Genomic DNA, 27,799 nt, shown 5'->3' on the forward strand with positions numbered 1-27,799 from the left:
AAAAAATAAAAAATCCTCTCATTCTATTCCACAAGCACACAAAAAAAAATCACATCCAGAACGTGTAACATAACATTTCAGTTTCAGATTGCATTTAGTAATGCCGGGTATTGGCGAAGGTGTTTCAAATAAAAACCCAGCTATATCGTCCAACACAGATAGCTTGGCTTCTCTACATGTGTATAAAATGTTCTAATAGGCTGGAATCCTGAGAGGTAGTATTTTGTCCAGATCCTTTCCAAGTCCGTTCATCCAATGTTATTACTCCGGGCCGTCTTGCCCCCCTAGCCAACTGTAAATGCTGTGCTCCTCTGTAGCTCAGCTGGTAGAGCACGGCGCTTGTAACGCCAGGGTAGTGGGTTCGATCCCCGGGACCACCCATACGTAAAAATTGATGCGCACATGACTGTAAGTCGCTTTGGATAAAAGCGTCTGCTAAACGGCATATTATTATTATTATTACTACTCTACTGTTAGGCCTGGTTCAGGCTGTCGGTGTCGTTATTTCAAGGTGTTCGTAGCCAAACAAAGATGGACAACATAAGGCTGAGTAAAGAGCGACGTTTCATCCCGAGGAAGATAAATATGTTGAACAGTCTCGTGGTTCCTCTGACATGAGTCGTGTGTATCTACAGTGTGTAGGCTATCGTTCCAGGCTGAGTGTGTGTGTGTTTATCTAGTGTGTGTGTGTATCGTTCCAGGCTGTGTGTGTGTGTGTGTGTGTGTATCGTTCCAGGCTGTCTGTGTGTGTGTGTGTGTGTGTGTATCGTTCCAGGCTGTGTGTGTGTGTGTGTGTGTGTGTATCGTTCCAGGCTGTCTGTGTGTGTGTGTGTGTGTGTGTGTATCGTTCCAGGCTGTGTGTGTGTGTATCGTTCCAGACTGTGTGTGTGTGTGTGTGTGTGTGTGTGTGTGTGTGTGTGTCTACACTGTGTTTCGTCCAGACTGTGTGGTGTGTAACGTATCGTCAGAGGTTTGGAATATGGTTAGCTTTCTTTGGCTGGCCGCCATCTTGCCCAGACAACAGAGTGAGGTAATAATAGAACCCACTAAACACAACATGAGGTATTGACCGAATAGAAGATTTGACAAGTTAATGTCTTAGAGATGTCTTGTCCATCATATAGCTTATTTCTGTCATAGTTGTTTCTCAGAGAAAACTACAGAAGACTGATGGAAGAGAAGAATCGACTTGATCCAGAATAAAAAAAACTAAACAAAACATAAAACCCTTAAAAACAACACCACCAATACGAAGATGATAAAAATAGCAGCTGTATTCAAGTTGTTTAAAAACCATTTTTTTTAGGCTGGAAAAGTCAGGAGCATCAACTGTCGCTTGTTCCACTTCCGTGATGATGTCACTGCTGTGATGTCATAATAACACAGAACTCAGGCGCTGGATTCTTTGGGAGGTAGGTCGTCGTCGTCGGTTACTGACGTTACTATGGAGACTGGGCAGTCTGAGGTAGTGCTGACGGTTGTCCTGGTGATCTGGGAGATGCGTTCCTCGACACAGCCGGCGGAGAGACGAGCCTCGGCGTCATGGTCCCAACACTCCTCTATGGTCTCACACAGCTGAGATAGACCCTGTAGCACCGACACACATGCAGGAGGTTACAGGAAATACAGCACAAAGGATCATACGATTTTTTTGAAGTCCCCAAAGAGTTGAATATAAAACACACCTGATTCAACTGGTCAACTAAACATCAAGCTCTCAATGAGTTGAATCAAGTGAGTTTATGGAGGGACTACAACTAAAATGAGTACTGGAAGACCAGGGTGGTACTGGAGGACCGGAGTGTTGGGGGGTACTGGAGGACCAGGGTGGTGGGGGGTACTGGAGGACCAGGGTGGTGGGGGGGTACTGGAGGACCAGGGTGGTGGGGGGGTACTGGAGGACCAGGGTGGTGAGGGGTACTGGAGGACCAGGGTGGTGGGGGGGTACTGGAGGACCAGGGTGGTGGGGGGGTACTGGAGGACCAGGGTGGTGGGGGGGGTACTGGAGGACCAGGGTGGTGAGGGGTACTGGAGGACCAGGGTGGTGGGGGTACTGGAGGACCAGGGTGGTGGGGGGGTACTGGAGGACCAGGGTGGTGGGGGGTACTGGAGGACCAGGGTGGTGGGGGGTACTGGAGGACCAGGGTGGTGGGGATACTGGAGAACCAGGGTGGTGGGGGTACTGGAGGACCAGGGTGGTGGGGGGTACTGGAGGACCAGGGTGTTGAGGGGTACTGGAGGACCAGGGTGTTGGGGGGTACTGGAGGACCAGGTTGGTGGGGGTACTGGAGGACCAGGGTGGTGGGGGGTACTGGAGGACCAGGGTGGTGGGGGTACTGGAGGACCAGGGTGGTGGGGGGTACTGGAGGACCAGGGTGGTGGGGGTACTGGAGGACCAGGGTGGTGGGGGGTACTGGAGGACCAGGGTGGTGGGGGGTACTGGAGGACCAGGGTGGTGGGGGGGTACTGGAGGACCAGGGTGGTGGGGGGTACTGGAGGACCAGGTTGGTGGGGGGTACTGGAGGACCAGGGTGCTGGGGGGGGGGGGGTACTGGAGGACCAGGGTGGTGGGGGTACTGGAGGACCAGGGTGGTGGGGGGGGTACTGGAGGACCAGGGTGGTGGGGGGGGTACTGGAGGACCAGGGTGGTGGGGGGTACTGGAGGACCAGGGTGTTGGGGGGTACTGGAGGACCAGGGTGGTGAGGGGTACTGGAGGACCAGGGTGGTGGGGGGGTACTGGAGGACCAGGGTGGTGGGGGGGGTACTGGAGGACCGGGGTGGTGGGGGGGTACTGGAGGACCAGGGTGGTGGGGGGGGTACTGGAGGACCAGGGTGGTGGGGGGGGTACTGGAGGACCAGGGTGGTGGGGGGGTACTGGAGGACCAGGGTGGTGGGGGGTACTGGAGGACCAGGTTGGTGTACCACCCTAGTGTACTATCCCAGTATTTTATCCCAGTGTACTATCCCAGTATTTTATCCCAGTGTACTATCCCAGTATTTTATCCCAGTGTACTATCCCAGTAATTTATCCCAGTGTACTACCCCAGTATTTTATCCCAGTGTACTACCCCAGTATTTTATCCCAGTGTACTACCCCAGTATTTTATCCCAGTGTACTACCCCAGTATTTTATCCCAGTGTACTACCCCAGTATTTTATCCCAGTGTACTACCCCAGTATTTTATCCCAGTGTTACTGACAGGGTGTTTGAGCCAGGTGTCCTTGAAGACCGGTCTCATCTTCTTGTGAACCACCACATCCTGAAGGTCCCCTAGAGACGTGTGCTGGCCAATCTCCTCCTCAAACGGAAGCATGTACTCCCCTACGGCACCTGAGACAGAGACATATGGCACATATTAAAATATATATTAGATATCAAACAGAGATGGAGGGGGTGTGGTCTAGCACTTGACAAAGAGCTATAGAAACGTGTTTGTAACAGGGGGGATCCTGAGCATCCTACCCGTCACACACACAGCAGCAGTGATTCTCACCGTCTGTGGCGATGCATCGTGACACCAGTTCCCAAAGCACCAGCCCCATAGCGTACATATCAATCCTCAGGAAGGAGTCTCTCTGGAAGTTTATAGCCCCCTCTAGAACCTCAGGGGCCATGTATCGCCACGTACCCACCTGGAGGAGGGAGAGAGAGAGGGAGAGGGGGGAGAGAGCGAGAGAGAGAGGGGAAGAGACAGAGGGAGAGACAGAGACAGAGGGAGAGCGAGACAGAGGGAGAGAGAGAGCGAGACAGAGGGAGAGCGAGAGACAGAGGGAGAGCGAGAGAGAGAGACAGAGGGAGAGCGAGAGAGAGAGAGACAGAGGGAGAGCGAGAGAGACAGAGGGAGAGCGAGAGACAGAGGGAGAGCGAGAGAGAGACAGAGGGAGAGCGAGAGAGACAGAGGGAGAGCGAGACAGAGGGAGAGAGAGAGCGAGACAGAGGGAGAGCGAGAGACAGAGGGAGAGCGAGACAGAGGGAGAGACAGAGACAGAGGGAGAGCGAGACAGAGGGAGAGACAGAGACAGAGGGAGAGACAGAGGGAGAGCGAGAGAGACAGAGGGAGAGCGAGAGAGAGGGCTAGTAAGTAAGCGTAAGACCTGTGTGTGTGTGTGTGTGTGTATATATATATATATATATATATGTATGTGTATGTGTGTGTGTGTGTGTGTGTGTGTGTGTGTGTGTGTGTGTGTGTGTGTGTGTGTGTGTATGTATGTGTGTGTGTGTATATGTGTGTGTGTTAAACTACCTGTCCGTGGGTGTCTCCTGGAGGTTTCCCCGGCTCAAACCGGACCGCCAGACCAAAGTCACCGATGATGGCTGTCAGATCATCTCTCAACATCACGTTCTTACTCTTGAAGTCCCTGGGAAACACAGTTTATATATAACCTGTAGGCTTTATAGATTACCATGTTTATCTAAAATCAGGTAAGTTATTGACTTTGAGAACACCCGATGTTACCTGTGTGCGATGGTGGGTTTGGAACCTTCTGCCTTGATGGGTGTGTCTTCATGGAGGTAAGCCAGACCACGGGACATGGTCTCAGCAATATGACACATTTCAGACCAGGTCACCGTACTGCCCTTCAGATGGTCAGTCAACGAACCCTGGACACACACAGACTTGGATAAAGGGGCTTTTGACTATGGCTTACATGACAAACTGGAAGAGACCAAAACATGAACACAACATGCCCTTCTATAAACGAATAGATTCATTTGATTATTAATTGATCGGATGTATTTCTCACCCGTTCGTGGAACTCCACGATGAGCCAGAGCTCAGTCTCCATGTTGCTGCCATGTTTCTCTGCAGCGATGTAACGAAGCAGGTTCTCGTGTCTCATACCAGGAGTCAGGAAGATATCCCTCTCATTCTGCCATGACTGCTTGTCCTGCACACCCATACAACCGTGCGTTATAATAGAAATATACAGCAACACACCCATATTTATTTTAATCAAATCACAATATATTTATGAAGCTCTATTTACACCAGTAGTGTCCGGTAACCCGGCCTAGAGCCACAAAGCGGAAGCACGGTGGAAAAGGAAAACTCCCATGAAGGAAGAAACCTCAAGAGAGAACCGGGTTCAGCGGGGAATCATTTTCTGCCATCACCTGTATTCACCCAGGGCTGAATGTTAATATCCCATAGACCAGGGGTGTCAGGCATACGGCCCGCGGGTGGTTTGAGTAAAGAACATGTTCAGCCCTCTAGAATCGATGTCCACTCCCCACAGAAATCAGTTTTACCAAATGGAAAACTGTGTAGAAATGACAATGGACCTACAATACACTCATACAGTTTGACTGTCCGGCTCTCTAATAACCACTAGACAGTCATAGAAGATTTACCAAGGAAATATAACACATTTTCAGTGCGGCCCTCTGGACGTCGTTGAAGACCGAATGCGGCCCATGGGGCCAAAATGAGTTTGACGCTCCTGCCATAGACTTAAGCCCTGCATGTCTTACCTGAACAGGGAAGACCTTTACAGCCACATATTCGCTCATCAGCTGAGCCTTCCACACACAGCCGAAGCGCCCCCTAGCTTTCACCTCCAGTAACTGCAGAGGCTTCAGCCCCACCATGGGAGAGGGAGGGGTTTGCCGAGGGTCCTGACACACAGACAGAGGAAAGGGGAGAAAGCGCTACAACCTCATGATCAATTCCATATCACATTCCATCAATTCCATATCACATTCCATCAATTCCATATCACATTCCATCAATTCCATATCACGTTCCATCAATTCCATATCACGTTCCATCAATTCCATATCACGTTCCATCAATTCCATATCACGTTCCATCAATTCCATATCACGTTCCATCAATTCCATATCACATTCCATATCACATTCCATCAATTCCATATCACATTCCATCAATTCCATATCACATTCCATCAATTCCATATCACATTCCATCAATTCCATATCACATTCCATCAATTCCATATCACATTCCATCAATTCCATATCACATTCCATCAATTCCATATCACATTCCATCAATTCCATGTCACATTCCATGTCACATTCCATCAATTCTCTGATACTTTCCTTGATCTTCTTTATGTGTGGGTGTTTGTTTACACAGGGAGCCCAATTCTGATATTTTGCCAATCATTTGTCTTTTGACCAATCAGATCAGATCTTTTGCCAATAATTAGGCAAAAGATCAGAATTGGGCTTCCTGTGTAAACACAGCCTTTGTTTCTTCAAACAGTCTTGTTTGATCTGATATAGGATCATAATGAATTTGCCTTTCAGATCATGATGAATAACATTATATGGTCACAGGGGGACTTGATCCTAGATCAGATGATATGGTCACATGGGGGACTTGATCCTAGATCAGATGATATGGTCACATGGGGGACCTGATCCTAGATCAGATGATATGGTCACATGGGGGACCTGGTCCTAGATCAGATGATATGGTCACATGGGGGACCTGGTCCTAGATCAGATGATATGGTCACATGGGGGACCTGGTCCTAGATCAGCACTAGTTGAAGTGGTGTGGTCTCACCTCATGGAGGTCAACATCTCCGTAGGGTGGTTTGCGCTGTCGGTACATCCACAGAGCCAGTAGCAGGGTCAGCGACAGAACACACAGAGCTAGCAGACTGTACACCAGGATATTCAACAGAGACGGCACTCTGGGAGGGGGACGGATTTTCACTGGTGAGGAGAAAAGATCACAGAAGGTCAAAATCAAATCAGTCAGATGTTCACTGTGGAAGGGAACACAATCAACATCAATATCTTTATTGATATCTAAATGTTTTCCTTTTGGTATATTGTGATGCCTGATATCCAGTCTGTATGATTTGTGTTCTGATTCAAAAAAAATAAAAAAAAACGATGTTTTAAGAATGGGGTTCAAAGGTCATGTCCACTCACCTCTGTTGCCGGCGGCGATGAGGTCAGGTAGGTGTGTGAACCCCTCGTTGCAGTAGTTCCCCTCACAGCAGCAGAAGAACACCTGGGGATTCACTTCCCTGGACACACACTCCTGCCTGACGAGAGACACATTCTATTACTTCAATGTTACTCTCATACGTCTGTAGTACTGCTAGAATGATTTGAGTAAGGCCATTGTAACATCATGATGTTACATAGTTGATTTGTATTGCCATAGTATTGGCGCATAGCATTTTTTGTTATTACACAAAGTGGAATAAGGACCAGTGCTTCCTATCCCGTGAGTCTTATCAAAACACACAAGGAAAAGGTACTAAGCGTCTGGGACCTGGCATAGCAGTTGGTAAGTAGTGTCTAGTACCTGTCATAGCAGTTGGTAAGTAGTGTCTTGTACCTGGCATAGCAGTTGGTAAGTAGTGTCTTGTACCTGGCATAGCAGTTGATAAGTAGTGTCTAGTACCTGGCATAGCAGTTGGTAAGTAGTGTCTTGTACCTGTCATAGCAGTTGGTAAGTAGTGTCTAGTACCTGTCATAGCAGTTGGTAAGTAGTGTCTAGTACCTGTCATAGCAGTTGGTAAGTAGTGTCTTGTACCTGTCATAGTAGTTGGTAAGTAGTGTCTTGTACCTGTCATAGCAGTTGGTAAGTAGTGTCTAGTACCTGTCATAGCAGTTGGTAAGTAGTGTCTTGTACCTGTCATAGCAGTTGGTAAGTAGTGTCTAGTACCTGTCATAGCAGTTGGTAAGTAGTGTCTAGTACCTGTCATAGCAGTTGGTAAGTAGTGTCTTGTACCTGTCATAGCAGTTGGTAAGTAGTGTCTAGTACCTGTCATAGCAGTTGGTAAGTAGTGTCTAGTACCTGTCATAGCAGTTGGTAAGTAGTGTCTAGTACCTGTCATAGCAGTTGAAGTCATCCAGCCAGCAGCCTTTCTTCACCAGTTTGATGGTTCCTGAGATGTTGAGCCAGGAGGAGTAGCAGTGTAGTCTCTTTTCCTTCTCCCCCTCACACCTCTCCACACCACTCTGGTTGGTACGCTCTGTACGCCAGTTATCATTGTAGTACACACACTCTCTGGTCTCCACATCGCCATGGCCCCAGCCTAGTGGAGAGACAGGAGACAAGAGAGAGGAGAGACAGGAGACGAGAGACAGGAGACAAGAGACAGGAGAGAGAGGAGAGACAGGAGACAAGAGAGAGGAGAGAGAGGAGAGACAGGAGACGAGAGAGAGGAGAGACAGGAGACAGGAGACAAGAGAGAGGAGAGAGAGGAGAGACAGGAGACGAGAGAGAGGAGAGACGAGAGAGAGGAGAGAGCAGCATTAATGAAATGAAATAAACCTCTAAATGTTACAAGTAATGCTCATCTCCTTACTTTCATACAACCAGAAATCGCTCTGACATTCCTGGTTGATAAAATTCTAATAGGTTTGCCTAATTTCAGTTTGTTTCAAAACAAGCAGTCATTGTGTAAAAATCATTGTACCCTCTAAACCACTGTGAAGTATATTTTCAATAACCAAACATTTTGTAATTTCAGCTGGTGTACAAAAACAAAAAACTTAAGAATGGGTAGCATAGAAATAGTGCACATAGGACAGATCTACCGCTTCTTAAGAAATGCTTTCAAATGAGAATGTCAGATCTATAATGCACATTTCTATGTGAATTTGGTCGGGTCTCCCAAAAAGTTACATATTGCAGCTTTAAAAGGCATGTACAAAATCTGGTATATGGTTTGCCTCATTACATAGTCTACCGACATCATTTTAAATGGAGAACATATAGCTCAACATGTAAACAATGTATGAGTGTATCTATTCTCTGCTTCAGTTGACAGATGCATGGTGTTTGGGGGTGGCATACGCTAGCTAGCACGCAAGCTAGCTACAACAACTCCATCAACAGAACACTGCACATTTTTGTAGAAATGAATGGTCCAAATACCAAATCGGATTAATGTCATTGTTTATTTCAAGGTCTTTTAAATTATGCTGATCTGCCTGATCTTCATTGGCCAATATAACTCGCAGGATATCAAGGCAGCCAATGGGTTGCGAGCGTCTGCTAAATGATAAAAATGAAAAATAAATAAATAAAATGTAATTAAATGTAAATGTAAGCCAGCAGGGGTGGAAAAGGGGCTATGCTAAAATCCTGCGCGCTACATAAGTGATACAGAATCAATGATGATAAGGACATGGTCCAATAGGAGGACTCGCTATGATGTGGGTCTTTAGCGTCTTATGGACAGTGGCTTCACTCCTGCTGTGTGTTCACTTGTGCGTTCTACTCTTGACGTCACTTCTCCGAACACTTTTCCATCATAACTTCGGTCAAATTTGGATAAAATATAAATATATATTTATATTTCTCCCAAAATACAAAATGTAAAGTTATATGTTGTAAGGATGAAAAAAAAATCAGAATGTTTAACAGCAACCTAATTCTGCGAATCTTCCCTTTAAATGGACTCAGGAACCACACCTGTGTGTTTTAGCACCTGCTTTCAATATACTTTGTATCCCTCATTTACTCAAGAGTTTCCATTATATTGGCAGTTACCTGTATAATATTTAATATTTTAATATTTAATTTTAATATGCCATTTAGCAAACGCTTTTATCCAAAGCGACTTACAGTCATGCGTGCATACATTTTGTGTATGGGTGGTCCCGGGGATCGAACCCACTACCTTGGCGTTACAAGCGCCGTGCTCTACCAGCTGAGCTACAGAGGACCACATACTATACAGTAGCTCTATGCTGCTCTCACCAAAACAGCTCACACCTAGCTGGTAACGACATGAACTGAGAACCCCATTTAAAAAAAACAAAAATGAGCATGTCCTATTGGACAAGTAGCCTACAGATAGTTACTCGGTTATCTTCTGTTTGATGCCTTCTGAACACGACCCTGATAAACGTCTTCAATGACGTCATTATACCACCTTGATATATGCCGGGTGAAGACACCACAACCATGATAATGACTGTGTACGTTCCAAATGGCACCCTAATCCCTATGGGTCCCTGGTCAAAAGCAGTACACTATATAGGGAATATGGTGCTATTTGGAACACACACTGTAACCTGTCTGTGTGAGGTAGCTACTTCTATAGAGTTTTTTGCTTTAAAAAATAAAAGGGGGGGCAATTTGCAGTTCAAACAACAAAGAGGACACCCCACCACTATTTTGGAGAACAATCGCAGATTGCCCCTTTAACTAGATGACTAGAGCACATCTGGGAAGGAAGATAAGGAGTTTCTCTGAGCAGAGTAATCATCTTTGAGTTCTAACCCAAAACAGCCCCCATTGAGAGCAGTGGTGTCAGTGGTAGAATAGGCTACTGGGGCAGGAAAAGTTGTCATGTTGACTAGGACTTCTTCACCACAACGGAGGAGAACACTAGCTTTTAGACCTGTAGGCAATTATTTTCAAATACATTACATTTTAACTGTTTTTAAAATGTCAGTTGAGGTTTAGGCCTTTTTCATTCTCGTGGGTTTATTCACTTATTGAATAAAACTGAGCTCATTGTGAAGAAAAAAAAAAAAAAATCAACAAAACTGTCAATGTTTTTGTGTGGATAGGAAAATATCAGAAGTGATGTCATCATAATATGGTTTGGACATAGCATGTAGATGTTTCTGATCTTTGTTCTCTGGAAAAAAAATAAAGCCTGTCTCTTTAAATCCCTGTCTATAGCAGCCCGGCCGCCCAACCGCCTACGGTGGTATTCCTTTTACCCGAGATGAAGAGGCAAAGTGAGAGGTTTCAAAATCTGTCCAAAATAAGCCAAATGTGTTTCTATGGGCTTATTTCGGACCTAAACGTGTCGCCTGCCTTCCCGCCGTTGGGGCGGAGACATGAGCATCTCGTCATTAGGCCTAATCTACCCACTAGGACCACACACACACGGATTAAAACATTATCAAAATAAAACGGCACTGTAAATGCTTATATCAACAGAATAGGCTACATGTCTCTTAGCCTACAGGAACAAGGGCTGCAACCATTGCAACATGCCTTTATAGTGGCCCTGTAATATCAAGTCAGTAAAAACAGAGCTAAAACATAGAGCTAAGCTAGCCTACTATACGGAGCTAAAACAGAAAGCTAAACTAGCCTACTATACGGAGCTAAAACAGAAAGCTAAGCTAGCCTACAACCAGTGTACTAAATACAAAATACTAGAGCTAAAATAGCCTACTACCAGGCTACTACACAGAGCTAAGCTAGCCAACTACACAGAGCTAAAACAGAGAGCTAAGCTAGCCAACTACACAGAGGTAAAACAGAGCGCTAAGCTAGCCTACTATACGGAGCTAAAACAGAGCGCTAAGCTAGCCTACTATACGGAGCTAAAACAGAAAGCTAAGCTAGCCTACAACGAGTGTACTAAATAAAAAAAATACTACAGAGCTAAAACAGAGAGCTAAACTATCCTACTACACCGAGTTAAAATATAGAGCTAAGCTAGCCTACAACCAGCGTACTACACAGAACTAAAACAGAGAGATGAGCTAGTCTACTACACAGAGCTAAAACAGAGAGCTAAACTAGTCTACCACACAGAGCTAAAACAGAGAGCTAAGCTAGTCAACTACACCGAGATACTGTACTACACATGGACTCATTCTCCAGTGATCCCTGATGCTACTGCTGATAACAGTAGTCATATGACCAGAGGACTTTAACTACTAGAATACAGAATAATCTCCCAACCTCTCTTGCTCTCTCTTTCTCCCTCGAGTCACTACAGAAGCCTGCCCTTTACTATAACATCTAATCAAATTGTATTTGCCACATGCACCGAATACAACAGGTGTAGACCTTACAGTGAAATGCTTACATAAAAGCCCTTAACCACTCTGGAGAAAGTGCTTACTATGACTTACTATGCCTAGTCATAATCTGTCTTAGTCTATAGACCATTTATTACACATGTATAACATCAATGGTTTACAACATCATAATTGACTGTTTAGAAGAACCTTAGCCCCCCTACTGTGTGGTCATAATCGGTTTTCCACTTCTATAGACCAGTTATTAAACACATTATGTACATTAATGGGAATATATTTTACATAAAGACAGTGCTTGAGGGGTAACCGTGTAGCTCAGTTGGTAGAGCATGGCGTTTGCAACGCCAGGGTTGTGGGTTCGATTCCCACGTGGGGCCACTATGAAAATGTATGCACTCACTAAGTCGCTCTGGATAAGAGCGTCTGCTAAATGACTAAAATGTAAATGTAGCCAGCATGATAAATGGTGTACCGATGAAAACAAACTACATTGAACAAAAATACACTACATGACCAAAAGTAACAACTGCTCGTCAAACATCTCATTCCAAAATCATTGGCATTAATATGGAGTTGGTCCCGCCTTTGTTGCTATAACAGCCTCCACTCTTCTGGGAAGGCTTTCCACTAGATGTTGGAACACTGCCGCGGGGACTTGCTTCCATTCAGCCACAAGAGCATTATTGAGGTTGGGCACTGATGTTGGGCGATTAGGCCTGGCTCGCAGTCGGCGTTCCAATTCATCCCAAAGGTGTTCAATGGGCTCTGTGCAGGCCAGTCAAGTTCTTCCACACCAATATCAACAAACCATTTCTGTATGGACCTCGCTTTGTGCACGGAAGTATTGTCATGCTGAAACAGGAAAGGGCCTTCCCCAAACTGTTGCCACAAAATTGGAAGCACAGAATCGTCTAGAATGTCATTGTATGCTGTAGCGTTAAGATTTCCCTTCACTGGAACTAAGGGACCTTGCCCGAACCAGAGTCCAATGGCGGCAAGCTTTACACCACTCCAGCCGACGCTTGGCATTTTGTTCCTGACAGTTTGTGCAGAAATTCTTCAGTTGTGCAAACCCACAGTTTAATCACCTGTCCGGGTGGCTGGTCTCAGACGATCCCGCAGGTGAAGAAGCCGGATGTGGAGGTCCTGGGCTGGCGTTGTTACACGTGGTGTGTGATTGTGAGGCCGGTTGGACGTACTGCCAAATTCTCTAAAACGACATTGGAGGTGGCTTACGGTAGATAAATGAATATAAAATTCTTGCAACAGCTCTGGTGGACATTCCTGCAGTCAGCATGCCAATTGCACGCTCCCTCAAAACTTGAGACATCTGTGGCATTGTGCTGTGTTACAAAACTGCACATTTCAGAGTGGCCTTTTATTGTCGCCAGCACAAGGTGCACCTGTGTAATGATCATGCTGTTTAATCAGCTTCTTGATATGCCACACCTGTCAGGTGGATGGATTATCTTGGCAAAGAAGAAATGCTCACTAACAGGGATGTAAACAAATTTGTGCACAAAATTTGAAAGAAATTAGCTTTTTGTTTGTATGGATAATTTCTGGGATATTTTATTTCAGCTCATGAAACCTGGGACAAACACTTTACATGTTGCGTTTATATGTTCGTTCAGTGTAGATGATCCATCCATTGTTTTATAGTTGGGAATCTGCACAGGTCACCATGGGGAACAAAACAATTCTCTGAATGATCCCGTTTCGACACAAACACACACCTAGGCCTACACACACAGCAACAGCTTTCCGTCAGAGGAGGCTATAGCCTAAATAAAAAATGAATCGGCAATCTATGGAAAGCAGGATATTGGAAGACCACATCCAATGACAGCAATCGATTGAATCATTTCACTGCAAATGAAAACAGCAAGAAACATATCCATGTGAAGAGAAATACACCTTGAAAACACGTGCCTCGACAAAAACAAAATAAAGGGGGAAACTAGGCTACCAGTTATGCCAAATGATGTTTGTTGAATACGTTGCAACTGTTGCGGTTTCATCAATGGGTACAATGGACGCGGCGTTTCTTACCTGCACACAAAGTTCCCAGGAGAAGTGAACAACTCAGCCAGGAAAAAGCCATTATGTTCCCGTATTAATAGAAGACAGGGAAGACTTTCTCCTTTTCCCGTCGCGAACATTTAAACCGGAGATCGTCCCGACATCAGTCCAACATCACAATACTCAATAACCACGGGCTTCTCCGATCCCATGCAGCCACAGCGTGTCGGTCGGTAGCCTCGGTGCTGCAGTGGCGGCACAACACCGTAGCAGGACCGTTAGAGACAGACAATACTTTTTAGCAACCCGTGTGCACTAGTAAATTCAACATTTGCGGAGTTGGGTCCCGATTCCGTTTCACACGTATTCTAGCTACTAGATAATCAAGGTTTGCGCTCTAGTAGGCTAGCCTAGGCTCGGAGTCTACAAGCATGTTAGAGATCTGTGTACAAAATGGCTCCTGATTGGAGAATGGGGGGTCGTCACTAGTTACCACAGCCACAACGTCATAAATATGGTTAAACCCCGCCCATTTCTACAATTTATCTTCTTTAAATTTGTTTTTAAACCTAACCTTAACCCTAACCTTAACCACACGACTAACCTTATACCTAACCAAACCTTAAATTAAGACCAAAAAGCACATTTATGTTTTCATTAATTTTTGCGATATAGCCTTTTTGACTTTGTGGCTGTGGTAACTGGTGACAAGCGGGAACGTGTTGCTATCTGGGAAACCCGGATGTGTAAACACAAAGAGGGGGGGTTCAGGGAGACAGGCAGCTCGAGGAGCGGGATGGATCATCATGACAAATATAAAATAATATCACAACAACCGCTAACAGGCATCCATGTGATTTTGACCTTATTTTTTATATTTTTTTATCCTGAATTCATTTACATTTAAGTCATTTTAGCAGACGCTTTTATCCAGAGCGACTTACAGTTAGTGAGTGCATACATTTTTTTTCATACTGCTCCCCCGTGGGAAACGAACCCACAACCCTGGCGTTGCAAACGCCATGCTCTACCAACTGAGCTACATGGGACTACATTTGAAATATTCAGTGATTTGTTTTCTCTCACGAACATTAGAAAGAAATAGAATATACTTATATCCATTTTTAGGGGAATTGCTTTGCAACAAAGGAAAGTGTACATGGCGATCCCTGAATATTTTTTGTATTTTTACTCCCATTTTCTCCCCAATTTTCATGATATCCAATTATAATCTTGTCTCATCGCTGCGACTCCCCAACAGGCTTGGGAGAGGCGAAGGTCGAGTCATGCGTCCTCCGAAACACGACCTGCCTAATCTCGCTTCTTAACACCCGCCCACTTAACCCGGAAGCCAGCCACACCAATGTGTCAGAGGAAACACTGTTCAACTGACAACCGAAGTCAGCCTGCAGGCACCCGGCCCGCCACAAGGAGTCGCTAGAGCGCAATGAGCCAAGTTAAGCCCCCCCGGCTAAATCCTCCCCTAACCCGGACGAGGCTGGGCCAATTGTACACCACCCAATGGGACTCCCGGTCACGACACAGCCTGGGATCAAACCCGGGTCTGTAGTGACGCCTCAAGCACTGCGATGCAGTGCCTTAGACCGCTGTGCCACTTGGGAGGCCCATCCCTGAATATTTATATTAAATTGTTTTTGCCATTGACATAGATTATTAGGCTACATCACTATTACTCTGAATCAACTGCAGCTCAGCTGGGCTGTTGGGTCCTTCAAAACGAGCAACACATGCCCCCTCAATTTCATCAATCTGAAGAATAAAACATATTTTTCCTTTAGAAACAAAAAAATAACAAAATGTAGTTGTTTCTTGATTTTCTTTTACACAGAGTTAAATCACAGATATTGACTTTGGCCCTCGGTGGCGCCTCAACATGATTAGCTCCATGATGCCTCTAGTTAAAGGTAGTAATGACATGTAGGCCTCAGTCTGAAACCAGGGGTCATACGGGCTTCTTCTAAACCAATAGACGAGTGTAACCTGAGACAAAGCATTTCCTCATTACTCTATGTTGACCCTGTTTTTCACACACACACACACACACACACACACACACACACACCGTATTGACCCTGGCGTGTAACTCAATATAACTCAGTCAGTGAAACTGTGTTAAAGACAGATGTGCTCTAATTTATCGTCATGGCCACTTCTTCCCCCACCCCCCATAAAAAAATATAAAAACTAAAGTGGTTGTCCCACTGGCTATCATAAGTTGAATGCACCAATTTGTAAGTCGCTCTGGATAAGAGCGTCTGCTAAATTATGTAAATGTAAATGTAAGAGAAAGTATGCAAGCTGTCTGGTAGAGCTGATATGCAAGCTGTCTGGTACACAAAACAATTAGGGGTTCAATAATGGTTCTTCTATGATCCTCAAAGTTATTTGAAGAATCTTAGGGTTCTTGGCACTGAAAATGGCTCCCAAAAGGTCCTTCCAAGAACCCCATAGGAGGTGGGTTCATCGAGGAACCTCCTTAGTTGGTGGGAGTTCTTGCAGGAACCTAACTGCCCAACTGAAACATTTGGATTTGAATTTCAAAGGACAGCAGTTGCAGGCACTTAACTGAAAAATGTAAAGATCTCCTCAATTTAAGGTAATGTTTGTCCCTTGTATGATCTAAATTGACATAGTTTTTTGATGATACCATCTATCTTTACATATTTGTGCAAATCTTTCTTAAACAGAAAATTGACACAATTCAATGGATATCAATCAACAAAGAGGTAAGAATATGTAGGCTATAAGAATATGTTGAAGGCAGCTGTATTGGGTGCAGATGACTGAACTGCTCACTTTTGTGTCTGTGTTTGCAGGTATACAGACGAGGAGGCATACAAAGGTATGTCAATTGGTACTGGTGTTATGCAGATCACATTTACCATCCTCCTCCCTTACCTCTTCAATTAATATCCCATAGGCCTCTTCATTATGGACAAGGTATGATAAAACCATTATCAAAACAGTTTTTTTCCATTCACATTCACCACAAAAACCGAGGTATGAATACTGTCGTGTGGTTGTTTTGTTAATCATCTGTATAATTACTATTTTTTTGATTCACAGACGTCACCCTCCCTACACCTCTGATGAATATAACAGGAAACCTGTTCGATCACCATGCACTGCAAAATCATTCTGACTATGGATACGGAGAACATCAACACATTAACATCAACACGCCAGAGGATATAGCCATTGGACTTGGGGCTCTGCTGGGAGTTTACCTCATATTTAGATGTTTTAATTCTGCTTTGCCACTAAAATCATAGTTCAGAAATTTACCCCAAAAGGTTCTTCAAAAGGTTCTTAAGAGGATCCATTAAAAGGGGTTCTTTGAAGAACCCCTTTTAAAGGGTTCCACAAATAACTTATAGGGGTTCCCCACAGTTTCAATTTGAAGAACCCCTAAAGGATACTCCGGGAACCTTTTCTTTTTAAAATGTAGAGCTGGGTCAAAGGTTGGGACAAATAGAATCCCAACAGACAAGACAATACCTTTTTCATAACAAGAGGTAAGAGAGTGAGGAGAGACCACAACAAACATGGCTAGATATGTTGAGAAGATCAAAGTATATAGACCAATCAGAACTGCTTTAAAAAAAACAAAAAAACAAGCCTGAGCTATTGCCCCACATGATGCCTTTAGAAAGCTTTACGCTTGATCACATATCGGAAAATATTTTTTATTTTAGCTGTGCAGTTGTTTGCGTGCGTGTGTGTGTGTGTGTGTGTGTGTGTGTGTGCGTGCGTGTGTGTGTTTATTTTGTCTCTCGGCTCCAGGAAACAAAGTGTGAATGTTATGTTGACTACAGTGAGCCTGGACATTTCAGAATAACTAGATAAGACATTAAAATAAAATGATGATGAAACACTGATTATTTCTGTTTTCACCCTGTCCATAAAGTCTCATAGGATGAGTGGAACTTCAACAGCTGTATTGCCAAAATGCTGAACAAAGCACATTTTGTGTTTGGTGGAATATAAAACCTTGACACACAAACGGAATGTATTACTGTTTATTACCATAAGAAGTAAACTAGTACATGAAAAGGCTTCCTTGATAATATTCACAGTAAATATGGGCCATGTAGTGGTTCAATCCAAGTGAATAGGTTTAACACTTTATTTGGATAGTCCCATCTGTAGATGCTCTACAGCAGGGTTCTTCAATTCCGGTCCTGGAGGGCCGAAACACTTCTGTTTTTTATTTCTACCTGGTAGTTAATTGCACTCACCTGGTGTCCCAGGTCTGAATTAGCCCCTGATTAGAAGGAGAGGATGGAAAAACAGAGGTGTTTCGGCCCTCCAGGACCGGAATTGAAGAACCCTGCTCTACAGACTATCTACAGACGATCAGTAACATTTCAACTAACTATCAACTAACCCCAACACTAGCTCTAACCTTAAGCCTTATGTAGGGTTAAGGTGGGGGGGAAACGTATTTAAACCCCTTATTTTTGGCACTAAACTGTCTCCATATATACTTCCATTCATTTTTTAAAACTGGTACAGGGGGACCTTCAGATGAGTCTTGTGAGGCCTGTGGAAAACAACCGACATGTACGTGTTCGTGAGAGTCTCTTCGTTCCATAGAGGGGTCATAATATAGTAGGCCAAATAATACAAATAATATTGTAGGCCAAACCGTTGGAAAACGCTACAGACGATTTTATGAGAAGACAGATTTTCGGGATGTCTCATAGTCTGACAAACACCGCTCTAGCTCTGCCACCTTTCACCGCAGATGCGGAAGTGCGACATCGGCGGATGCAAAAAAAACGATATCTCTAGCTTAAATGGACAGATTTTTATGGCGATTTGTTTATTATGCTAATTAGATATCCGCGGGGGAGCGGACATCGAGTCTTGGGGGCTGTAACCTTAGCAAGCAGTTGCTTATCAACATTCTGAAATTGCATTTTTCTCCCCCCCCCCCCCAGTTTTATCATTGTAATGTGATACAAAACAAGGCAGCGGTGTGCTTCAGGACCATGCGGACGCCTCTGAGCGGTTGGGTAGGCTGTTTGGAGTGTTTACCGGACTGGATTTAGGACCATGAGGTCAACACAGAGCGGGCTGACAGGCTGTGTGAAGGCAAAGCTTCAGTTTTAATTTACAATATGTAGAATCTATGAGAATAGAAAGGTTCAGAACTTTTGTGATACATCACAGCACAGTTGAAAAATATATGGCAAATAGAAATCAAAATTGGATGGTGTTCAGAGATCGATGGGAGGGGTTGAGTGGAGCTGAAGGATGGGACTAAAAACAAACAAAAGATAACTATTGTAAAATATACTTTGTCCGTAAAATGTATATAGTATGTATATGCTGGAAGTAGAAGCCTAAGTGTTGCTGTTCATTAGTTTACTCAAATTAGGGAAGGGATGGTAGGGTTAGGGGAAAACAATAAAGACAAATATATAAAAAGAGAGAAAGCCATATCTCTGCCCATCTTAATCTTTTATTTTTATTGGCCAGGCAGTCTGAGAAATTGCTTTTTCTTTGCAACTCTGCCTAGAAGGTCAGCATCCCGGAGTCGCCTCTTCACTGTTGACGTTGAGATTGGTATTTTGCGGGTACTATTTAATGAAGCTGCCAGTTGAGGACCTGTGAGGCGTCTGTTTCTCAAACTAGACACTCTAATGTATTTGTCCTCTTGCTCAGTTGTGTACCGGGGCCTCCCACTCCTCTTTCTATTCTGGTTAGAGCCAGTTTGCGCTGTTCTGTGAAGGGAGTAGTACACAGCGTTGTATGAGATCATCAGTTTCTTGGCAATTTCTCGCATGGAATAGCCTTCATTTCTCAGAACAAGAATAGACTGACGAGTTTCAGAAGAAAGTTATTTGTTTCTGGCCATTTTGAGCCTGTAATCGAACCCACAATTGCTGATGCCCCAGATACTCAACTAGTCTCAAGAAGGCCAGGTTGTATTGCTTCTTTAATCAGCCCAACAGTTTTCAGCTGTGCTAACATAATTGCAAAAGGGTTTTCTAATGATCAAAATGATAAACTTGGATTAGCAAACACAACGTGCCATTGGAACACAGGACTGATGGTTGCTGATAATGGGCGTAATGGGCGTTTCCAGCTACAATAGCCATTTACAACATTAACAATGTCAACACTGTATTTCTGATCAATTTGATGTTATTTTAATGGACCAAAAACATTGCTTTTCTTTCGAAAACAAGGCAATTTCTAAGTGACCCCAAAACTTTTGAACAGTAGTGTATATAAAAAGTACCAGTCAAAAGTTTGGACACACCTACTCATTCAAGGGTTTTTCTTAATTTTTTACTATTTTCTACATTGTAGAATAATAGTGAAGACATCACAACTATGAAATAACACATATGGAATCATGTTGTAACCAAAAAAAGTGTTAAACAGTCTTAGAGTCATCAAAGTAGCCTCCCTTTGCCTTGAAGACTGTTTAACACTTTTTTGGTTACTACATGATTCCAGATAGTCTCCCGAGTGGCGCAGAGGTCTAAGGCACTGCATCTCAGTGCTTGAGGCGTCACTACAGACCCCCTGGTTCGATTCCAGGCTGTATCACAACCGGCCGTGAATGGGAGTCCCATAGGGCGGCGCACAATTGGCCCAGCGTCGTCCGGGTTTGGCCGGTGTAGGCCGTCATTGTAAATAAGAATTTGTTCTTAACTGACTTGCCTAGTTAAATAAAAATAAACCAAAATATGATAGCAAAGGAATACCCAGAGTTACCTCTGCTGTAACTCTGGGTCTTCCATTCCTGTGGCGGTCCTCATGAGAGCCAGTTTCATCATAGCGCTTGATGGTTTTTGCGACTGCATTTGTAGAAACTTTCAAAGTTCTTGAAATGTTCCGTATTGACTGACCTTCATGTCTTAAAGTAATGATGGACTGTCGTTTCTCTTTGATTATTTGAGCTGTTCTCGCCATAATATGGACATAGGGCTATCTTTTGTATATCCCCCCTACCTTGTCACAACACAACTGATTGGCTCAAACGCATTAAGAAGGAAAGAAATTCCACAAATTACAAGGCACACCTATTAATTGAAATGCATTCCAGGTGACTACCTCATGAATCTGGTTGAGAGAATGCCAAGAGTGTGCAAAGCTGTCATCAAGGCAAAGGATGGCTGCTTTGAAAAATCTAAAATAGAACATATATTTTGATTTGTTATTTCATAGTTTTGATGTCTTCACTATTATTCTACAATGTAGAAAATAGTAAAAAATAAAGAAAAACCCTTGAATGAGTAGGTGTGTCCAAACTTTTGACTGGTACTGTATATATTTTCGAAAATATAAATGGGGGATCGGAAATGATGCAGACAATTACATTGATGGAAGCCACAATCTATCTGCAATATTAAAGCAGAAACAATAAAAAATATATATATATTTAAAAGAAAATGTGTGTCCCCCCTTACTTCTAAAACCAAAGTTGCTCCCCTGGTTTGTTGATAGTATGAGCATCTACAGATCCGGACTATCCAAATAAAGTGTGAGCGTTAAAATGTCTCTCTCTCTCAATCCATCTCATGTGTGTGTGTTACTGATGATGCCCAGTAGGGGGCGGAGTCTACTCCATCTTTACAGAGATCTTCCCTGGTACGATCTTCAGGTGGTGAACTTTCGAGACATGACCTATGGCTGGAAAGACTCTCTCAGTAAAGGTGTGTGTGAATGCCTGCAGATGTGTGTTATTATCAGGGTCAGAGAATGACAGCTGTCCTCTGTCCCAGTCCAGCTGCACTCTGATCCTCTGGGGTTTCGGTCTCACTGTGATGGGAATACCTGGCCCTGATGGGGGGCTTGCTCCGTATTGACCTCCACTATAATGCACAATCCACCTTTCAGGCTTCATGTTTCCCTTCCTCTGGGCGGACTCTTGTACGACACCCACGGACCAGACTGTGCTGTCCCCAACCTCAACGTCCCAGCTGTGTGTCCCTGAGTTAAAACCCTCAGAGCCCAGGACCCATGCATTGTAATCAAACCTCTCTGGGTTGTCAGGAAGCTGCTGACTCGCACAGAATCTCAGACTGGTCAGATCCTCAGACATGACGAAATGTCGGTAGGCAGTGTTGGGGTCCAGAATCACAGGAGCTGAACAGAGAGAAATAGAGATTAGAACTGGTCATGATATCAGGACTGACACCAGGAGAGAGGGACCTTGTAAGTAGTTGAAATAAACTTAATTGATTTAAAATGTGTTTAATGTTTTTGAACACTATTACATATAGTTAATTTATGGATAAGAACGTTTTTTACCATAACATATTTTTGACAGAATATCATCGGTTTTCCTCCTGTTTGTCTGAATGCATTAGTGTTTTACTGTTTGGGGTAAAAATATCATAAATAAAAGGAAATTGTTCATCATGGTAAGTCAAATGATACTCACTGTATTTCACAATCCCCTGCATCTTCTCCCAGACTCGGAACTGCAGGTTGCCCAGGTGTTTGGCCACGTCTATCAGCGCTCCTGAGACCAGCTGTGGATCCGGCAGTGTGAACTGGGCTCTGGAAGAACATTCAGGAGTCAGTTCAGCTGTGGGGTTGGGTTCAGAATCACAGAGAAGAGAGAGACAGGACGTAGATCACTTACCTTTTCACTGTGGCTTTGTAGTTCTGCAGACAAAAATAGGAAATGATTAATGAATAGAAAAACTGAAATCCAAATCAGTCACAATAATGTACTTACTGTTGAGATATTAGTCCTTACCTGCAGGAACGATATGCCCTCCGCTGTCAGCTCCTCCTCAATGGCTCTGATTGTGTCTGAAAGTGATGATATCTGTCTGCTCATCTCTTCAATCTTCTCCTTCATCATCTGACTCTTCTGCTCCTCTTCCTCCCTCAGTGTAGCTATCCTGGCCTCCTCTTCCTCTCGTAGAAACTGGTGAAGCTTCTGAAACTCTTCCTTAATCTGCCTCTCTGTGTGCTGGGTCTGGCTCTGGAGAAAGTGATAGGAATAGATGATGATAACCTACATCACTGTAGTTTTGCTCTCTCCTTGTATTTTCATAGTTAGCCTGAACTCCTAGAAAAAGAAAATGTTTGTTTTACAAGACAAAACATAGACATACAAACGACAACATACAGAAGCACACAAACATCCACAACATCACCCTGCCCCAGACCCCACCTGCTCACACCCTCCATCTCCAGCGCCTGCATCACTCTCCGCCACGTGGCCTCAAACTGCACCATTTAGTCTCTCTCCGTCGCCCCACGCACTTTCAATATTTACATAATAAAACACTTGAGCTTTCGATTGTGTTAAAAGATGCAGGATTGGTTGAGTTCCAGTTTTTTAAGAATACGCTTTTTCGAAGATGATTGACGAGAGAAGTATCGTCCAACCCATTACGGTATCTTACTGCACCCTCATACGCCAGACGGATTTAAACTTTCTAACTCCGCCCACAACTTTTGGACTTTATAGCATTCCCAGAAGGCAATGGGGTTATTGAGTCGTTGTTAGTTTTACACTTAAGACATGACTCTGCCATTGTGCTGTAGAACGTGTGAATTTTGTCTCGTGAAATGAATTACTAATACACCAATTTATACTGGATTAAGTTTACATTTTTCTTAACTGTAATTTTGTTAGTTATGTTCGTTCCAACATTCCCTCCATCTTGTGCCAATATCAGTACTTTTTACGTTTTGGTTCCAGTAGTTTATATATATTTTTTTTCCGAAGAGATTGTCAGTTGGAAAGTCTCTCTGTGTGATGAGGTGGTGTTGAAGGAGTCAGGCGCAGGAGGGTAAATCACAGAATAACAGGCTTTAATCCGCAAAATACAGGTTTACGCAGAAATGCGTCAAACACACTCCAGGGCACAAAACAGGCGCACTGGAAAATACAAGGCAATACGGGAAAATACTCCCGTTGAATACAAAATACACGATCTCCATCGAGCTTCACTAACCTCCACAATAAAACAATCACCCACACGGGCAGGGAAGCAGAGGGAACACTTATACCATGACTAATGAGGGAATAAGGACCAGGTGTGTGTGATTGACAAGACAAGACAAATGGAGTGATGATAAATGGATCGGCAGTAGCCAGTTAGCCGGTGACGCCGAACGCCGAAACCTGCCCGAACAAGGAGGTTCGTATGTCTTACCTATCATATGAAAACCATTTTCTGACTCATTTAGGATTCCCTCAAGACTGCTCTATGGCCAGAAGATTTCAAATGAGAATTTCTTGATATTAAACTTTTAAGTTGCATGTATTTGAAAATATCTACATGGGTCAGTCCAAAATTGCTTTTTAATTCTGTCATGGAAATAAATGTATTTCCTGTTACCAAGTCATTTACAGTTTATATGCATTTAGTTTCCATGGGTACCAATTTTCGGTGAATTCTGAAAAACTATCCAAGGATTGTTCCATAGGGGTTGTGTTTTTAGGAAGTGATATTGATTATTGTCTAAATGTTTCATTGTTATAGTGTTCTTAACTATGAAGTTGTTAATGTTCTTAGCTTTATCCTTTAAAATAGACAAGTGAAAAGATTCTGGGGATGAGCATGTGCATCTTAAGCATTCGGAAAGTATTCAGACCCCTTCACTTTTTCCACATTTTGTCACGTTACAGCCTTATTCTAAAATTGATTAAATAAATAAAAAGTATCATCACTCTACACACAACACCCCATAATGACAAAGCAAAAACAGGTTTTTAGACATTTTGAAAAATTATTACAAATAAAAAACAGAAATACTCAGACCCTTTGCTATGAGACTCGAAATTGAGCTCAAATGCATCCTGTTTCCATTGATCATCCTTTAGATGTTTCTACAACTTAATTGGAGTCAACCTGTGGTAAATTCAATTGATTGAACATGATTTGGAAAGGAACACACCTGTCTATATAAGGTCCCACAGTTGACAGTGCATGTCAGAGCAAAAACCAAGCCATGAGGTCTAGGAATTTGTCCGTAGAGCTCAGAGACAGGATTGTGTCGAGGCACAGATCAGGGGGAAGGGTACCAAAACATTTCTGCAGCATTGAAGGTCCCTAAGAACACAGTGGACTCCATCATTCTTAAATCGAAGAAGTTTGGAACCACAAACTCTTCCTAGAGCTGGCCACGTGGCCAAACTGAGCAATCGGGGGAGAAGGGGAAGGACTGCCCGTTCCATGATCTCGCCATCACGGTTGACAACTCCGTTGTGTCCTCCTCCCAGAGTGCGAAGAGCCTTGGCGTGACCCTGGACAACACCCTGTCGTTCTCCGCTAACATCAAGGCGGTGACCCGATCCTGTAGGTTCATGCTCTACAACATTCTGAGAGTACGACCCTGCCTTACACAGGAAGCGGCACAGGTCCTAATCCAGGCACTTGTCATCTCCCGTCTGGATTACTGCAACTCGCTGTTGGCTGGGCTCCCTGCCTGTGCCATTAAACCCCTACAACTCATCCAGAATGCCGCAGCCCGTCTGGTGTTCAACCTTCCCAAGTTCTCTCACGTCACCCCGCTCCTCCGCACACTCCACTGGCTTCCAGTTGAAGCTCGCATCTGTTACAAGACCATGGTGCTTGCCTACGGAGCTGTGAGGGGAACGGCACCTCTGTACCTTCAGGCTCTGATCAGACCCTACACCCAAACGAGGGCATTGCGTTCATCCACCTCTGGCCTGCTGGCCCCCCTTCCTCTGTGGAAGCATAGTTCCCGCTCAGCCCAGTAAAAACTGTTCGCTGCTCTGGCACCCCAATGGTGGAACAAGCTCCCTCACGACGCCAGGACAGCAGAGTCACTCACCACCTCCCGGAGACACTTGAAACCCCACCTCTTTAAGGAATACCTGGGATAGGATAAAGTAATCCTTCTACCCCCCCTTACCCCCCCCAAAAAAAAAATAATAATAATAATGATAAGAGCATCTGCTAAATGACGTAAATGTAAATGTAAATGTGTTCTTCGGCTTGCAAGCAACCCCTTTTTCCTCCAAACATAACGATGGTCATTATGGCCAAACAGTTCTATTTTTTGTTTCATCAGACCAGAGGACATTTCTCGAAAAAGTACGATCTTTGTCCCCATGTGCAGTTGCAAACCGTAGTCTGGCTTTTTTATGGCGGTTTTGGAGCAGTGGCTTCTTCCTTGCTGAGCGGCCTTTCAGGTTATGTCGATAAAGGACTTGTTTTACTGTGGATATAGATACTTTTGTACCTGTTTCCTCCAGCATCTTCACAAGGTCCTTTGCTGTTGTTCTGGGATTTATTTGCACTTTTCGCACCAAAGTACGTTAATCTCTAGGAGACAGAACACATCTCCTTCCTGAGTGGTATGACGGCTGCGTGGTCCCATGGTGTTTATACTTGCGTACTATTGTTTCATGGTGTTTATACTTGCGTACTATTGTTTGTACAAATGAACGTGGTACCTTCAGGCGTTTGGAAATAGCTCCCAATGATGAACCAGACTTGTGGTGGTCTACAAAAAAAAATTCTGAGGTCTTGGCTGATTTCTTTGGGTTTTCCCATGATGTCAAGCAAAGAGGCACTGAGTTTGAAGGTAGGCCTTGAAATACATCCACAGGTACATCTCCAATTGACTCAAATGATGTCAATTAGCCTATCAGAAGCTTCTAAAGCCATGACATTATTTTCTGGAATTTTCCAAGCTGTTTAAAGGCACAGTCAACTTAGTGTATGTAAACTTCTGACCCACTGGAATTGTGATACAGTGAATTATAAGTGAAATAATCTGTCTGTAAACAATTGTTGGGAAAATAACTTGTGTCATGCACAAAGTAGATGTCCTAACTGACTTGCCAAAACTATAGTTTGTTAACAATACATTTGTGGAGTGGTTGAAAAACGAGTTTTAATGACTCCAACCTAAGTGTATGTAAACTTCCCGACTTCAACTGTATATAGAATTTTTAGGGGTTCCATACATGAAGCAAGCGATATAACCCTTTTTGGTTCTATAAGGAACCTTTGGTACCAGTCTGTTTCTGATATCATTCCACTTCTTGCCATGCCAAACAAAGACCGTAATGTTTGCATAAGGAGTGGAATGTAAGAGTCAAACCCTTCTGGATTTCAGCCTAACATTACAACTCATTCTTACCTTAATATGCCAAACGGTTTGATCACAGATTAGTTTAACTTTATTAAAGACTTCGAGCTTCTTCTGCAAGGGCTTCAGGGCAGTCTGGAGTTCCTCCTACAATGAAACGTTGACACTTTACTATGGACAGAGCCTCTGTATTCTAGCTTTACGCTTTATTGTCAATAATTATATCGTTACAGGGAAGATACATTCTTTTTTTAGGCATTGTTTACACACACACACACCATTTTTGAAAGCAAAAAAATACATAAGAACATATTGATACCTTATGATCCTTTACAGCCTCATCTAGTGGTTTGTGGTTGTTATGTTGTCTTGAATCCTGCCACACCAAACAGACAGGCTGTTTATCCTCCTGACAGAAGAGCTTGAGTGTCTCTCCATGCAGACTGCTGAGCGCCTCAGAGCTTATCTTGTTTGTTGATGTCTGACTATCCATATGTGACTGTGAGAAGGCCTCACACAGGCTCTTTAGAGAAAGGTCAGGAGGATACCAATCTTTGGAACATTTTCTCCTGCACACTGGACATTCCCGACATTCCCTTTGTTTCCAGTATTCCAGCAGACAGGTTTTACAGAAGCTGTGGCCACACGACAGGAGAACAGGATCCTTAAAGACGTCACAGCACACAGGACAGGACAAATCCTCCTCTTGGAAAGACGAACCAGAAGCCATTTCGTAAAAGAAACTCTGAAGGAAGCAGACATTGACTTCAGTCTTGTTTAAATCTCAGTGTTGATGGTATTGTCCTTCTCGTCAGTAGATGCTGTGAGTCTTGAAGTCGTAGTAAATTAGTTGTAGTAGTGAGTTAGAGTCCTTTATAGTGACCGTTGTGTGGCAGATACAGTTATGTCGTCATGAAGTGAGGAACTATACCCTTCTCAACATTCGACTCTATGCAGTACCAATGTCT

General features: G+C 43.8%; 2 protein-coding genes across 2 annotated transcripts; both read right to left on the reverse strand.

Moving 5' to 3' along the window:
• Window positions 1–1,254: 1,254 nt before the first annotated feature.
• Window positions 1,255–14,214, reverse strand: LOC121535700 (activin receptor type-2B). Its single transcript, XM_041842963.2, has 11 exons — window positions 13,791–14,214; window positions 7,825–8,032; window positions 6,915–7,030; window positions 6,541–6,692; window positions 5,478–5,621; window positions 4,751–4,894; window positions 4,462–4,607; window positions 4,249–4,363; window positions 3,496–3,634; window positions 3,202–3,332; window positions 1,255–1,587 (listed from the first exon to the last, which is right to left on the reverse strand). Exons 1-11 carry the CDS (start codon window positions 13,840–13,842, stop codon window positions 1,390–1,392), a joined length of 1,545 nt encoding a protein of 514 aa, XP_041698897.1. The 5' UTR covers window positions 13,843–14,214; the 3' UTR covers window positions 1,255–1,389.
• Window positions 14,215–21,292: 7,078 nt separating this feature from the next.
• On the reverse strand, window positions 21,293–27,561 carry LOC121534509 (E3 ubiquitin-protein ligase TRIM39-like). The gene is made up of 6 exons (XM_045206097.1): window positions 27,151–27,561; window positions 26,883–26,978; window positions 22,507–22,737; window positions 22,390–22,412; window positions 22,186–22,304; window positions 21,293–21,887 (listed from the first exon to the last, which is right to left on the reverse strand). Exons 1-6 carry the CDS (start codon window positions 27,559–27,561, stop codon window positions 21,361–21,363), a joined length of 1,407 nt encoding a protein of 468 aa, XP_045062032.1. The 3' UTR covers window positions 21,293–21,360.
• Window positions 27,562–27,799: the final 238 nt, after the last annotated feature.

This window comes from Coregonus clupeaformis, chromosome 21 (genome assembly GCF_020615455.1).
Source record: "Coregonus clupeaformis isolate EN_2021a chromosome 21, ASM2061545v1, whole genome shotgun sequence".
Lineage (NCBI taxonomy): Eukaryota > Metazoa > Chordata > Actinopteri > Salmoniformes > Salmonidae > Coregonus > Coregonus clupeaformis.